This window comes from Drosophila montana, unplaced genomic scaffold (genome assembly GCF_035044405.1).
Source record: "Drosophila montana isolate Dmon_TW-CO22-7 unplaced genomic scaffold, ASM3504440v1 contig_3733_1, whole genome shotgun sequence".
Classification (NCBI taxonomy): Eukaryota; Metazoa; Arthropoda; class Insecta; order Diptera; family Drosophilidae; genus Drosophila; species Drosophila montana.
The window spans coordinates 10,526,867-10,542,759 of NW_026998620.1; the positions used below are offsets into that span (position 1 = coordinate 10,526,867).

Genomic DNA, 15,893 nt, shown 5'->3' on the forward strand with positions numbered 1-15,893 from the left:
CGTCTTGTGTAAATAACAAGTTGATTGATTTTTCCGGTTTTTACATAGCATAAAAGTCTACTCTTGGTTTTATATACATGTTCTACAATTTACTATAAATTTTATAACAATTAAATGATTTTTTCCCAATTTTAATTACTACTTTTCTTTCCTTTCCTGAGCTGAAAAAATATTGGTAATCTTAAAGTACGCCTGGCAGACAAAAACCAGCCAAAGTGTATTTATTTTGTATCTCTCTTTTTAGTTATTTAATAACTCTTTATCAACAATTAACCCCCTTACTCAACTTATGAGATTCTCAGAGAAGAGCCGTGTTGTTAGCCGAAATGTCTGTCAATAATTATATGTATAGAGTTTTGCTCTTAATTAGTGTGTTTTATGGATTTATTGTCATAAATTCAGGTGCATAAATTTCCAATCAAATTCACGCCCACCATATGTCCGACAGATAAGAATGGATTACAGGTGCCAAAGCCATAGGTGGCCAAAATATGGCATACAGATACAGATAACATGTACAACAGACAGAAAAAAAAAAGTAAATGAATTTTTATGCGACAACAGGACAATTATTCTCAATCGACGTCAATTTGGCAATGGTCATTCAGCTATTTAAGCGGCAAATAGAAGACCAAAAATCTATATATAAAGATTTATATATATATGTGCACATACATTACTTGTATACAAATGTCTCTCTATTGGGTGCAAAACAAATCAATTAAGCTGCACAATTCTCTCAGTTGTTTTTGTTGTTGCTGTTGCCGCTGAGTTGACAGCGTATGCGAAATTGTTATAAATTGCTGCTCGGGCATTCCATTGAATTATTTATGAATGAATTTTATTAGTTGCCCTCATTGGCGACTCATCAGTGTCCGGACTGTGGCAACCTGATGTGACTTGACATTAATTGCAGCGCCGGGCGCCAGTTAAAACGCAGCCAAGTTGTTAGTCAATTAAATGCGCCACATTTTGCTCAACATTTGATTTAATTTAGGCGATCAACCAAACATTCAACTAACCGAATGAATGACTAACTGAATCAGCCACTGACTGACTGAATGTTGGTCAATTGACTTAGATACTGTATGTGGTGTATGCTAGAGATTGTTGCCCGATAAATAGTTATAAATGCGCTCGTGCAGGCTCACGCATTCGAGGCGTGTTTTGGCCTCGTTCAGGCAGCGGCTCATTTGACAGCCGTACAACATGATCGATGTTAAATGTTAGCTGTTTACCGTTCCCTGTTAACTGTTCCCTTCTGCCTTGTCCGGGTCCGGCCTGATGCCTGTTGCTAAACTTGCATTCGTTATCATAAACAAACATTTGCTGCAGATTTTGCAGCCATTTGATTGATGGCGACGGCTTTTGCTGTGTGCAACAGCCATGTTGCAAGCGTGTTTTTCGACTTTCGCCGTGCTGTACATTTACATGCATGTCTAATTAAACGGGCTTAATGAAAATGTATGCGTTACTTAAAAATCTGCAATGCAATCCTCTCGGTTTCGATGAGTTTTTATATATGACGGAGGCAAAATATATGAAAATGCTTTTTCCTTCAAAAACTCCGAGCGCCTTTCTTTTGGTATTTGAGCAGATCAATTCTATCTTAATATTTTTAATAGTATTGCGTCATATAAACTATAAATAAAAATGTTTTAAAGAATAATTCAGAAATGACCAGGTCATCTCCCTGTCAAGTAATCTCATCGAGTACATTCTTGGCAGCTTACAACTTTAATGACTTAAATTCCATTTACTATTATTCATTATGCTATTTATTGATTTTATTGAAGCAATGAATGAAAATGTACATAGCCACAGCAAAAGAGAATAGATGAATTCAAATTGCATCAATTTAAATGCAAAAATGGATAAATGCCTAAGCTCGAATTTAGCTTTTGATTTTATTCGTATTTCTTGGTGATTTTTGGAAAACGAAACGTTTAATTAATTACAACAGTAGACAAAAAGAATCCAAAGCAAAGTGAATTAAAGTTACAAATGTAACAAAATTTTCCGCACATACAAGGACCCTTTATGTGAGTATATTTTGCGGATTATTTGAGCATCACATAATACTGATAAAAGGCTAACAAAATGCTTTCTTACTAGGCACAAAGAGTTTAATTTAGTTATTGAAAATGCTACAGAGCTCTAACAAATACGCTTCTCAACCTGTGACCGGCACTGCTCTGTGACATTTGTTTTTGCTCTGGCTGAGCTTATTTGCGTGTACTTATTGTGCATGTTATATTTAGCGTAATGTCAAAAGGGCACACAAAGCGCTGATTGACAATCTGACAATCTGGCAATACGGAGCGTTGGCCTGTCAGCTATCTGTCTGTCAGTCTAATAGTCTGACGTCTGCTGTTAAGTGACAAAGCAAAATGCATTGACAGCAGCCTGGCAAATACGTCACAACGTTATCAATGCCTCGCCAGAAGAGCGGTCATACACATCAGTATGTGGCTGTGAGGCCGCAGAAGCATGTGCTTAGCAATTACGTCAGGCAGGCTGGGATAAGCCTGGTCTGTTTCACATGCCAATGCACACTCATACATACATATTTAACCACATAAACGCATTAGTGTGCTAAGCGTAATTATAATTAAATTCACATAATCACACCCTGCACATGCGATTCCGTTTGACATTTGAGCGTTGGCGTATACGCAATCCCTCATACGCAAGGTTGCGCCTGGCCAGCCGTACTAATAAATTTTCGAAAAATAATTGAACGTTCATTCACTTTAAATACCGCATGTCATTTGGCATAACCATTGCAATCTTAAAACCAACCTGAGCGCAATTATCATCAGTACTGTAAATAGCCAAAAGAAATTAATTGGCAACTACATTTACAGCTTTGTCTTTCCACACGCTTATTTGATGCACCGCATGCACTCAGCACTGAGCAAATAGCAAATACAACCGAGCAAATAAAACCATATGGCAACTTGTAGTTCAGAGTTCAAGTCGAGCGCACCGCACAAGTTGCACATATGGCGCTGACAGCAGCTTTTGCGCGCTGAGCAGCCAAGTGAACGATAGCCCAAGTGGGATGTGGCAAGAAAACCCCTTCGCGTAGGCAGCCCCAGTCCAACCGCTGGGGCATGTTAACATTTTATGTTTGATTGCAAGTTCAGTGCATTTGGTTTTGCAAATACCACAATGGCACACCGATAGTGGATGGGCAACAGTGCAAGAGTAAAATTAATGCATTGAGAGCTATAACAAATTATTATTTTTCTATGCATATGCCAGTCAATGGAGAAATACAAAAAAAAAAAAAAAATTGAGCGCATAAATATGGCGTGTACTCTGATCAAATTACACAATAATATATGCAAGTTTCATTCAGAGGATTTGCAATATAGTTTTAATATTGGTTTTCAAATAAACTTAATCATGTAGAAATATGAAATGCTGCAATTTTTAAAATTAATATTGAAGCTTTTTGCTGCTTTCAGGCACTGAATTTATTACTTCTCCTGCATGGATAGGACTCTAAAAAGGTAGTTAGTACAATCACATTTATAAGAAATTGACATACTGACAGTTTGTAGCATTTGCAGCCTGAAATGCATTGCAGCTTTGGGGTTAGGAGTATACATTTAAAATAAGTTGCAAAAGACGCTTGGGTAATGGGCATAAGATAATTTTTGACTCAATGAAATCCTAGTTTGCCCATTGTGCCTGCTGGTTGTTATTGCTTATGACTGTTTTAGCAGTTACACTTGCGATTGCTGTTCTTGTCGCTGTGTTTAAGCAGAGTTGCCATTTATATAGCGTCAGTGCGGCCACATGGGACCCATTGGAAGAGCCAAGCAATCAACTATCCAACGAACTAGCACCAAACCATACAAAACATCAATGGCAGCCAGCTCGACGTTGCATTGAAATTTTTGCAATTGCTATTGCGATGGCAGCTGGAGAATTTAATTGAATACTGCATTTGCAAAAGAGCGCTTGACACTGAGCTTTTGTTATCAATGAATAAAATCAATTTAAGATATATTTTTTGCTCAACCCCCCTCTTGCTCTTTCTTTTCAATTTATGTTGATTCTCTTGACAGCTGGCAAACACTTCACAACTGATGGCTAGGACGAATTTATTTTTGTGTGTGTGGGTTTGTGCATTACTTCTATTGTGTTTATGTTTATAAAGCAGAAATGCAATTTCAATTGCTATATTGCAAAACTGATGATTGAATATAAAAAAAAGAGATACGCACACAAACACTTACGCATATTTGTGTGTGTGTGTATAAAGCTGCCTTTGCATTTTATAATTGCTTTTTAGGCTCAACAGCAGCATCAGAAAAAACGGCAAACGAGCCGCTTAATGTGGTTACTTTTGCCGTTGACATTTATTTATTTGCCCTGGGGAATTGTTACTGCTGCTGAAGCAGCTAAAATATCGGTCGAAGCTGTTGACAACATTTCAGATAGCTGACACCAATAGAGTGTAAAATGTTTCCATGCTGCATTTGGAAAATGTTTGTTGCATGTGTTAGATATGCTGTCAAAATTGAATTGAAATTGATATGCGTAGCGCGCATGAGACTCACAGAATGTCATAAACCTGAAATGTTGTCATTTATATTGCGAAATTGCGCATACGACACGTTGCCAACGAGATACATACGCCGTCAGTATGGATCTGCACAGTGTAACACAGTGCAACACAGTGTAAAAAGAAGCACACTAAAGTGGCATTCACATGCCTTCCTTCATACATTCACATGATGCATACCCTAGTCTGTAGCATGCCAAATTCTATACACACAAATACAAGAAATACCTTACATTTTTAGCTAATGCTAAGTTGTGTGTGTGTGTGTATTTGGTGCAAGTTTGCCGTATGGAATAACTCAATTTCATTTCATCAGCAAAATTGTTTTGAGCATCACTTACATTTTCATGACGGGCGTAAGCATAAAATATGCCAAGTTTTCTCTTTTTTATGTCGACGCATAAAACACGTCGAAACAGGAAGAATTGGAGAAAAGTGCTTTCGCATATTTATGTATGTAGATACATGCAAATATGTATGAACCGTCTCGTTGTGTACGAGCTGCAAACTATATATATTATTTTTATTTAACGATATCTAAACGTAGCTGCCTCTTGGCGTTAGCGTATTTGTTGCTGCCCATAAAACGGCCAAAAGCTGACAGCACCTTTTTTTGCCCATCAATCATAAAATCTGAGGCCCGGAAACTGGACTGCAGTTAGTCAAGGTATCTGCTTAACAAAGACAAATAAGGCCCGGTTGTTTCAGCTGTCTCATTGCACATACGACGCGATGTCCATCGGAAAATTATTCAAAAAATTACCTGGACCAACACTGCGGCATCACCTTTTGACTTTTGTGTGCGGGGCTCTCTAACGCATTAAATCAAAATTAATTTTCACGCAAACAAAAATAATAAACATTTCGTATATTGGCCACGGGCAGCATATGAAATGTTTGTTTTCGGATCATCATATAAATAAATACAGAATATAAAAAGTTAATTGTCAAAACAATCAATAAATTTGAATTTATGGCCTGGTGCCTTCTGTCGAGCAAACGGTGCATAATTTGATTCGCTTATCTGCTGCAACAGCAACAGCGGCTTCTTTTGTTGCCCCAACGGAGAGTGTGTGTTGAATATATTAGAATATAAATATACATATTTATATTTTATAAATCAGAATATATATACGCATGTATACCACCTTTTTTGTGGGTAGCTCCCTGAATTACGTGCGTGCAATTATGAAATGAAATTGTTTTACTATATACATAATATTGCGCAATACTACGAATTAGGTTGTTGTGGCATTTGTTTGGGCGAGTTCCAGGGTTTTAAAATATGTGGATTTCGTTTTATAAGGTTCTACGAACTTCACTTAATTAGATTAAATTGTTGGTTTATTTTAGATAAACTACGTATATAACATTTTTATTTTGCAGAGTTGTTAAATAATTTTTAATTAGTATTAAGTGAGCATTTCTTAATTGCTTCTTGAGAGTTTTGCTTGTACAGATGCTATTTTTTTTAAACGACGGAATTTCGAACGGTAAATTTAAAAGTTCATTTTCGCAAATTGAGATGGCATATTGTAAAGTTTAAATACTTTCAAATTCAGTGGCTTGAATAAATCAACAATTTTGTATTTAAATTATAACGGATTTTTCTTTCTAAATTAAAAAAAATTAGACATTGAAATTTATGTTTCTATCTCCAGAAAACGCCAGCCATAAGAGTATTAATAAATTTTTAACAGACCAGTTAAACGTTAATTGTTTATATTTTTTTTAACAACTCAATTCCGAATTTTTATACATTTTTATACATTTTTATAAACAAAATTTATTTAAAAATACAATTGATTTGCATAATGAGGAATTTCAAATTGTCGGCAATGTAATGCAGTCACCCATTGTATTAATTGTAGCTTTTCATTTTAATTGCTTTAAGGCAAACGCAATTGTAAACCATATTTATTACGATTAAACATTTTCGAAATGCTATAAAAACAAATTGAAATGAATGGTTGTTTTTGCATTTAATTTAGGCCAATCAGCTGACCAGACGATAGTTCTTAATAGGAAACATTTTAAATTTCACATGAACCGAATGCAATGGAGCCATTGAGTTCTTGATCAAAATTAAAATCCAGCCCCACAATTATAATTATGTTATAGTTCTGTCACTTGCATATGACACATTACATGCAATTTATATTCTGTCAAAGTCGACAAAATACTTTAATTTACGGATTTAATTGACGCACAATCAAGCACTGAGCTCGAATATCGGAGGCACTTCCAAACGACACTCGAATGTCAAGCGACGGCAACAATTAAAGTTTAAAAATAAAAATGATTACAATCAATTGACTGACAAGCAATCAAACAAATGAGACAACGGCAAAATCAAGTGTCCTAACAAAATATAGCCGAAAAACATTTTGTAAGTACTTTTGAATATTAATTTTAAAATCTTATGCTGCTCACAGATAACCTACATACAGAAAAATGTGATAATCAAAAATAACAAGTTCTATAATTTTATTACAGTCGGCGGCTTAAGCCGTTAGTTAATATTCATAAGTCGGAGATTACGTATACGCCACGGGCCGCAGATTAAATATGCCGATTAAATATTCATTTGCTGACGCAGCAGCGCGTCACTTAAAACATATTTTCACTGTTTGTGGCTTAGCGTATTAGTATTTATTATTTGCCTACGTCAACAAAAATAAATATAATAAAAATAACACACAGCTTGTTTTCAGTCTCAAGTAGAAGAGCAGTATCAACACTTGCTAGGGCGCTACTGGGTTTCCAAGCCAATCTCTTGAAATTCTAAAGCGGCGGCAATAACAACAAGCAAAAACTGTGCTGTCGCATAAGCGACTATCGAATACCCTTACTCTGGCTTTAAATCGTTAAAGGAACTTATTATTGCCAGATATATTAAACATGTTATGCCAGTTTATAATTCGACTTGTCTTGCGTATCAACTCTATTGAAGAGTATTTTCTGCTGTGTTATTAACTTTTTGCTTTCGCGAAGTGTTAATGAATAGAGACAATGAAATGTGGCCCGTCAGCGGAAATGCTTCAGCCTCCCTACTATGCTCGGCTCTCTTTGATTGTAAACCTCTGTTTTATTGGCAGCGTTTTGCATATAATTAAAATGGATTTCTAGTATGCCACAGTCTGATGACATTTTGTGGTAATCAACGAGTCTGCTGCGATTCGCAAACAAAAGTCGCTTTGATTGCAATTACATATGCGTGGGCAGAAAGGGAGCACAAATGCAGCAACAGTGCTGCAAATGATGCAGCTGTGGATTGGGGCTGACTACGTGCTGCAAATGCAGATAAGCAACCAAGCATTACAGACCGCATTGAGTGACACCCACAGGATTGCGTGCTGCCAGTTACATGGCCAGGACACTCTGCAGGCAAAACAGGATCTGCACTTGTTGATAAGGAGCCTATGCTAACTGAAATATTAAACTGGCTGCTTGACTGACAGACTGGTTGACTGATTGGACGCTACAAGTAATTGGCGTGTTTGAAATGTGCGCCGGACTAGAACTGCCACAACACACACACATACACTCATGCCCACTCATGCCACTTGGCACAAGAAACACCATGGACATGGTGGACATGAGACGCCTCCGCACCAGCGGCTTTTGTTGCATTGTATTGCGTGCGATAATTAACAACAGGTTTTTTCTCTTTTTAGCTGCTTAGCATACAACATAACTAAAGGCTTGTTAGCCTGATAAAAAGAGTACAATAGTAACAGCTATAACAACAAAACATACACGCACACCCACTTGAAATGAATTGGCGTGTATTGTAGGCAGCGCGGCAACAGTTGCCACACAGCCGACGCAAGTTGTTGACTTGACCAGCGGTCATTGAACCAAACCGCTTGACTCTGGTGCAAAACTCAAGGCTATGCCAACAGGATGCAGTTCACAGCACCCAAGTATTTTCAACTGCATTAGCCAAATATTTACATTAAATTAAGCACAGAAAGGAGAACGAAACAGAATAATTTAGCGAGCGTACATGTAATTTTACTGTGATATGTGATTGTTAATTTCATAAGATTTTAAATTGTGTCATCATGCCAAAAATTTTGCCCTTTATAGCTGCCCGTGGCCATCAAATCAAATGTTGCACTTTTTATTCTAGCTTGAAACGATGGTCAACCCCTAAGTAGCATCCGTATCCGCAGTTCGCTCTATTATTCTCTCTCTCTCTCTCTCTTCCTCTATCTTTTTCTATCTCTGATGTAATCAGCATTATGGCAGCGCATTAGGCAAAATTTATGCCCTCGAAGGCGACGTCTCTTTTCTGTCTCTGTTCACTGCGTTCATTTTAATGCGTCCTCATTTCATAAAATACATAAAAAAATTCCAATGCAAGCATAGTTTTTGCTTGTAAAAACAAAAGGCGACAGAGAAGCTTAGAGACTGGCAGAGAGGAGAGCCGAAAGGCGCATTAAAATGCTGGCAAAGAGTATTTCATTTTGAGACGTTCCCAATGATTAGCTCTCGTTTCTTGATATTTTCAAGCCCAACGAATGGCATTGCGGCACGCGCTGAGCTTTGCATCAAAGCCCACAAAAACAACAGCTACCGATGCTGATAAGAACTATGTGATGTATGTATACATATATAATTATGCCTTACGGCAGCTGGGTAGCCATAATGAAGGGGCAGGAAAACCACAAAAATCCGAAGTGGAAAGTCCTCGGGCAGTGGTGCTGCAGTTAAACAGAAATAAATTATCATACTGAAATTAGTTCAAAGAATATCTCATTGTACACTGTACCCTTTAAAAAAAAAAGAGCTTTGGCAATTTCGTATCTATTGAGCATATATAACATTATTCAGCAGCAACATTCGTTACAGTGATATTCAATCGTCAATAGTTCTTAAATTACCAATTTTTGCATATTTTTTATATTATTTCCCAATCTATAATAATAAATTCAATAAGTGTAATAACATGCTTATTTGGAATAGTAACTGATTATAATAACAATTCCATGACAATCCGGTAATAAATACAAAAGCAATACTAAGAAAAAAAACTTTTTAAACTCTTATTTATATGCGCATTTGTAATTTAATACATACAATTGCATGTACATTTGTAAAAATCGTAATTCAGGTTTTGGAACATGGTATATTCTAGTCGTGCACCCTCGAATTGCGTTTGGCTGCAGCTACAAATAAGAAGTAATTGTGTGCCAGACCTTAAAAAAATGGACCTAAAAAACGCAGTCAAAACTTTGTCAAGAGAACATCAAAAAGTAAAAAGAAAATAAAAGTTTTGGCCAAACGAATATGTTGTTGTAGCCGACGGCCTTTGCTGGCTCGTTAAATCTATTGCAAGTATATATTTTTTCTCTTTCCCTCTCTCTCTCTCTCTCTCTCTCGCTCTCTATCTTGCCCCTGACGTCTCACACCTCCTCTTTATAAACAAACGTTTCTTAAGTATTACATTGCTAGAGAAATTGAAATGTTGCGCACGTTTCTGTCATTTAAATCTGTTGAGCGGCGTAGAAAAGTATTTGACGGATGCATTCCAATGGCCGCTCGATTCGCTTTTTATATTTGAGTAGTCTTTTGCTCAGCTGGCACAGACTGTAACAAACAGACAGACAACAGAAAGAGTTTGCATATATTTTCTTGAGTCTTGTAGTTGTTGTTGATATTATAATTTAAATGACTCCTTCACGGGTGCAGTCATTAGAAGTCATCATGCACGCAATCTGTAGATACATTTCTGTCCATAAATTAACATACATATATCCTTAAACGTGGTACACAGAGCTTGGCGAAGGTGACCTTCAGCTTGCTGAGATATTCCAATAATCGCTTTGCATTATTTCACAATATTTTATGGGGTTGCCTTTGTGCCAAGAAAATGACACTGAACTTGACTACCGACTGGTCACAGGACGCATAGCAATTGAGGTGTGACCTCGATGACAGAATGTACAAGTATCTGCCAGTACCGAGTACTGAATCAAATAGAGCACTTAAAGCTGTAACATGAAGCATGAAAATGAATAAGTTGCTGGAGCGCAAACATTTAACGCTTCATTAACTTTAGATAAAGCGCAGTGCCAGACGCCATACTACAACTGCCCGGCTCAGCCGAGGCTAGCGCAGCCCAGCCCATGCCTAAAAAGGACTTGGTTTGGGTTTGGGTGAATGTTTCAGTACTACAATACAATTAACACCCGCCCTGAAAATCAGAGCCAAGCAAAAATCGATGCGGCTCTGCAGGCTCCCAGACAAGACAAGGTGCCAAAACAGAAGCACTTCGGCACGCGTTCGGTGGCCCTCGAAGGATTTGTTGCCTAAAAGCATGGTCTGTCATTTTTCGTGAGTAGTTTTTGTCCGGGTTGGTTAGAAACTTGGGCTTGTGGCCTATGGGAATATTCACTCACCTTCTCTCGCTTTCAAGTAGACCGTATTGGCCACAATATTCTCTAATTCCATTAGTTCCAGGTTGGCGGTTTTTTAATGAATCCTTTGGCGCTCTCAAAAAATAACACACGATGCTTGCAACCAGCTGTTCAGCCTGCGGATTTGATGGATCGAATTGCCTTTGCTTTTGCGGGCCACGCAACTGTGTTCAGCTTTTGATGAACCTAAAGCTAAGTTGAAGCTGAAGCTGAAGCTGGATGCGTATTTCTTTAAACTAACAAATCTATGGCAGGCTGGCTAACTTGTGGCCGTCGTCTAAGATCCAGCGTTGCGGTATTTGGCGCAGTTACACACACAGGCTTCATTTAGTTTCAAGGTTGGGTTTGGCTAAAACAGAATTTCGTGCCTTTGATGTTACAGAAATTTCGTGTGCTTGATTGGATCTGATTTTTAGGCTGGGCCAAATGCCGGCGCGTTTATCTAGAATGAAATATGGGTTATAAAGTGTTAATTAATTGACTTTGGCAAGAAAGTTATATGTCTAAAGATAATTTATAAGCACGTTCTTAATGGATTAGTTAGCCAAAATACGCAAAGTCTAAGCTTTAAAGAACTTAGTTAGTTAGTTTAAAAATGGTTGAATTGGATCATGTGTTTGGTTTAAATGTGAAGCTTATACGTTTGTTGAGTTCAAACTCAATAAACCTATTTAATAGAATTTTATTTAAAAAAATAAGGGTTTTAAATAATTTACAGCTATTTATTAGGAAGTATTTTTGGTAAGGTGATTAGACTGCGTTTTTCGGCTTTTTTCCCCTGTAAAAGTAATTCAAGCTTAATTCGAACACGTGCAAGTTAGGTGCTATAAACGCTGTTTTAGTAGCCACTAGTTCTGAACATGACACTTTACACAGTGAGCGTCCATTGATATATAAAATGTGGTTTATATATAAAATGTGGGTTTATTTACTTTTCAACTTGGTGTAAAATTCATAATAAGGACCACAAGGAAGCCTGTCTATGGCATTGCATTGGCTTATGTGTATGTGTATCTACATATGTGCAGATATATTTACAAATGTACCCTTTGTATGCTTTACTTTGCTCGAAAAATTTAACTTAAATTGTTGTGCCGCTTGCCAAATGCCTTCCTCAGCTCGTCCCTTGACAGTTATTGCACGTTGTGTCTACGTGTACTTGTTGTCGCCTAGTTGCGACAAAGGAGCTGCGTACGTTTGTATCATGCAGAGTGCACTCAGTGTGTATGTCTGCGGACATGGGTGTGAGTGTGTGTTACCAAGGCTTGGTTAACAAGCACCGCAAAAACTGCCTCAAGTGAGTCGCTCTTTGGACAAAAAAGCCGCAACATATTTTGTCCAAACGACATGCGGTTGTTGTTGTTCTTGTTGAAGTCGTCGCTGAGGTGTCAGTAATGTTGCGGTCGACATTTATTAATCATGGAAATGAACAAGAAGAAATGTGAGGCAAAGTGGCAGCAATGCCAGTTGGCAGCTGAAACTGGAGAAGTAGCTCTGTGGCTTATGGGAGGGCTGGGATATGCTGGGACGTGCGTGAGGGTATCTCAGCTCAAGTGGTGCGTCACGAGCAGCCAGCAGAAATGTAATTGAATGACAAAAGTTCTTCTCAAGCCTCCTTGGCCAGAGTGCGTGATGGCAGGATGTGCTGGTGGCATCATACACTTAAAATACACTGTTGATGTACTATTTCAAAATAATATTTAATAGTAAAAATATTTTTAGCTTTTAGCTGTTTCTGGGAATAGTTTGGCGATAAATTGTTGCTCTTTCTGCGCTTTTCACTTATCAACTTGTCTGTGCGTCATATGGGAAACATTTATTGAGCGATCTTTCAGTCGCCTAGCTATAGGCAGTTTTAAATTATACATGAACTCATGGTCATATAGCTTATTCTATATATACGACGATACATTAATAATAATGGGTAACAGCAGAAGCAGCAGTAATGGCAACATGTGCTCGTCTGGAGCTGGAGCAGGCGGTGCACATCAGTCAAAGCATAAAATTGTGGTCATGTCTGGACCATGTGAGTGTTTACATTCAAAACAAATATCAGCCAGACAAAATGTAGCAATCAAGCGGCTGGCAAATTAATTATTTTTCAAATGCGCAGCTAAACAAATAAACAAAGAGACATAAAAGTGCGGCATATGCGACTTCTAAATGCGCTGCTACAAAATCTGATTTACTAGGCTACAAGAAAAGTCTCAATGCTTTTCTTCTTATACATAAATGAAAACCAACGACAGCTCGACAGTTGGTTTTTTGTGCAGTTTGTTTGGTTAAGATAGACAACTATTAAAAGCAACTGCACCAAGTTTCAACAGGCAGCTTTAAGGAGAGATCAGTTTCGTATAGGCCTAACCATTACATTTAATTTTAAACAGTCATCTTAAGATTTGGACTGAAAGGGATATGAGTGTATAAAGTGCTTATCAACGGCAACAAGCACTTAAGCACCAACGTTATATAACATTCACACTTAGTCGTGCAATATTCACGACTTCGCACAGCATTGCATTAAATTAATATCCCCATTCAATTTATTTGAAAAGGTAAAGCACATAAAGTGCGTGTAGTGCCTCCTAAAATCAGAATGAGGCGCAGATTCTGAAGCATTGACGAGTCTCACTAAAACGAACACATGAGCTCTGGCTTCCGGCCAGGCCGTGTTGCTCGGTGTCTCTGTGTAGGTATTTATATGTCTGTGTGTGTGTGCAAAAAGCGCTAAAAGCTACTTTATTGAACATTTACGCCATTAGAGCAGGCAACGGGACGCAGTAGCAGCAGCACTTCCCGTGACGATAACGTTATAAAAACTGAAACGACGTTGTCAGTCACTCACTCGGCGATACACACACACTTCGGCACACACCCACAACCATGCAGGCTGGCGACCATTATGAAAATTTTATGAAATGGCGTAAATGTGCATAAAGTTCATCACAAAATTAAGCAGTAACAACAACTATACTAGAACCGATGGCCATTTTTCAGTGTGTCTGGGTGATAGGCCCAAAGGGCATTCGTGCTATGCTGTTTAAAAATGATAAGGCCTACATATTTTACTCTTTAAAAGCACTTCGATAGAGTTAATAGACATTGAGAGATTGAAGTTAGTGCGATCATCGAATATCATATTATATATCAATATTAAGTCATATTTACTTAGATATAGATATAGATAGTTTTTGGTTTGGGTAGAAAATCCATTAATCATGAAGAATGTCAATAGGATATCTATCCTATATCCATAAAAAGATAACAGGCTAACGAATATATTAGCCTCAAAGTTTTAAACTTTAATAAATAATAAATAGTAATTTAATTGTGTATATCGGTTTAATCCCTTAGACATACGAAGTCTTAAAATTATATGCTAGTATGATATTGTCGGGGTAATATTCGAAAGGTTCTCTACATTCCTGAACTTTTTCATCAATACTTATTATTATTGTTAGTATTATAATTAATTTTTTTATTATGATCAGCATATTGAAATTTTACTGAATAGTCAATAATTTTTTGGCGCAGGGTAATTGCCATTCGCGCATTTCAACTCCTTGATAAAGTGTGTGTTTTGTCTACACAAATTGCTTATATGAGCGCTCACAAAATTATGTTTAGGTATTTTCTATGCAGCTCGAGCAAGCCTTCTAACCCATCCTCGTGAGCTGCCTTAAGCAAGCAGCCATTGACTTATTAATTAAGATAAAGCTAGAGCTTGGAATTGGGGGAACTGTCAGTAGAGTGCCTGTTGACGTATTTGCCATCCCTTATCATATTTATGACAGCCTTGGCCAGGCCCAGCCACACAGCCAAGTATAATGTCGTCAATTTGAATGCCAGGCGCGACTTTCGGGTCAGTTGAACGTTGCCTGCATAGACAAGTAGCGACCGATGCTGGAATAGCAGAATACCTTGTCCAGTTATTAAAACAGAGACAAGCTCTGCTAGAACTGAACTTCAGTCAAGAAGAAGCCCAATGACCCAAACGGATATCCGCAGCTCGCTTCTGCCACATTAGTTATGGAATCGTCTTCCTTTTTGCCTGCATCTGGATTTTCTTGCTGATGGCGGCAAAAAGGCCAATTCTGGCCAGAACCCGACAGCACCGAAGAGCAAGAGGAGCAGGTCCGCGTGGGTGTCCTGACTTTAGCTAGTTACATTGCCCACTTGGCTTACGCCATGGCTCTTATTCTTTTTTTGTGCTCTCTTACATTTGTGGATTTCACATATTTTTCTGTTTAAGCTACGTTATGTTGTTGCCTGTCATTTCTTTTATTTTTTCTTTATTTTTTGGCCGTCCTGGTCTCGGCCTCGCCCAGTTTTTGTCGTTCTGTGTTAATTTTGCTCTGAATGCGCAATTTATTTGCGTTAAACTTGGATATACGTGTTTGTGTGTGTGCTGTTGTCTGGCTTGAAGCATATATATGTATATGTGTGTGTTTGTCTGTGTGCCAGAGTGCGGCAAAGGATCAACTTTTGCCCGCACTCTGTGGCATTGCATGTGTCTGGCTTGCATTTTGTGTGGACGCCCTTAAAATTGTTTTCACTTTAATTTGCAGTCGCTGCAAAATTTAATCAGCTCTAAATATATATCCTTTGCTTAGTTACATGCATTACCATTCTGCTGAAGATACCATGTCCTGAAATATATGTATGCATGTACATAAATACTTTTCACTTATGTATTTAATAATTAAAAGGCTAACCAAATTTTAGCAAAGTATGTAGCTAAAGGGTTTAATAAGTGAACATTTTTGGTACGTGGTAAAATTAAACATATTATGGTTCAAAAAAACAAAAATTTTATAAAGTAATCCCTATAAATAAAACTGTTTGTCCTGACTCACTGACTGAGTGAATGACTGACTGATGACGGGGTG

General features: G+C 37.7%; 1 protein-coding gene across 2 annotated transcripts in view; it reads right to left on the reverse strand.

Annotated features, from left to right (window-relative positions):
- Gprk2 (G protein-coupled receptor kinase 2) overlaps nucleotides 1–15,893 on the reverse strand; it is a 61,487-nt gene that overhangs the window by 17,491 nt on the left and 28,103 nt on the right. For both annotated transcript variants that reach the window (XM_064694054.1, XM_064694053.1), the window contains one exon: nucleotides 10,987–11,446. In XM_064694054.1, the coding sequence (XP_064550124.1) occupies nucleotides 10,987–11,038 (52 nt within the window). In that variant the 5' untranslated portion in view covers nucleotides 11,039–11,446. The remainder of the gene's footprint in view (nucleotides 1–10,986; nucleotides 11,447–15,893) is intronic.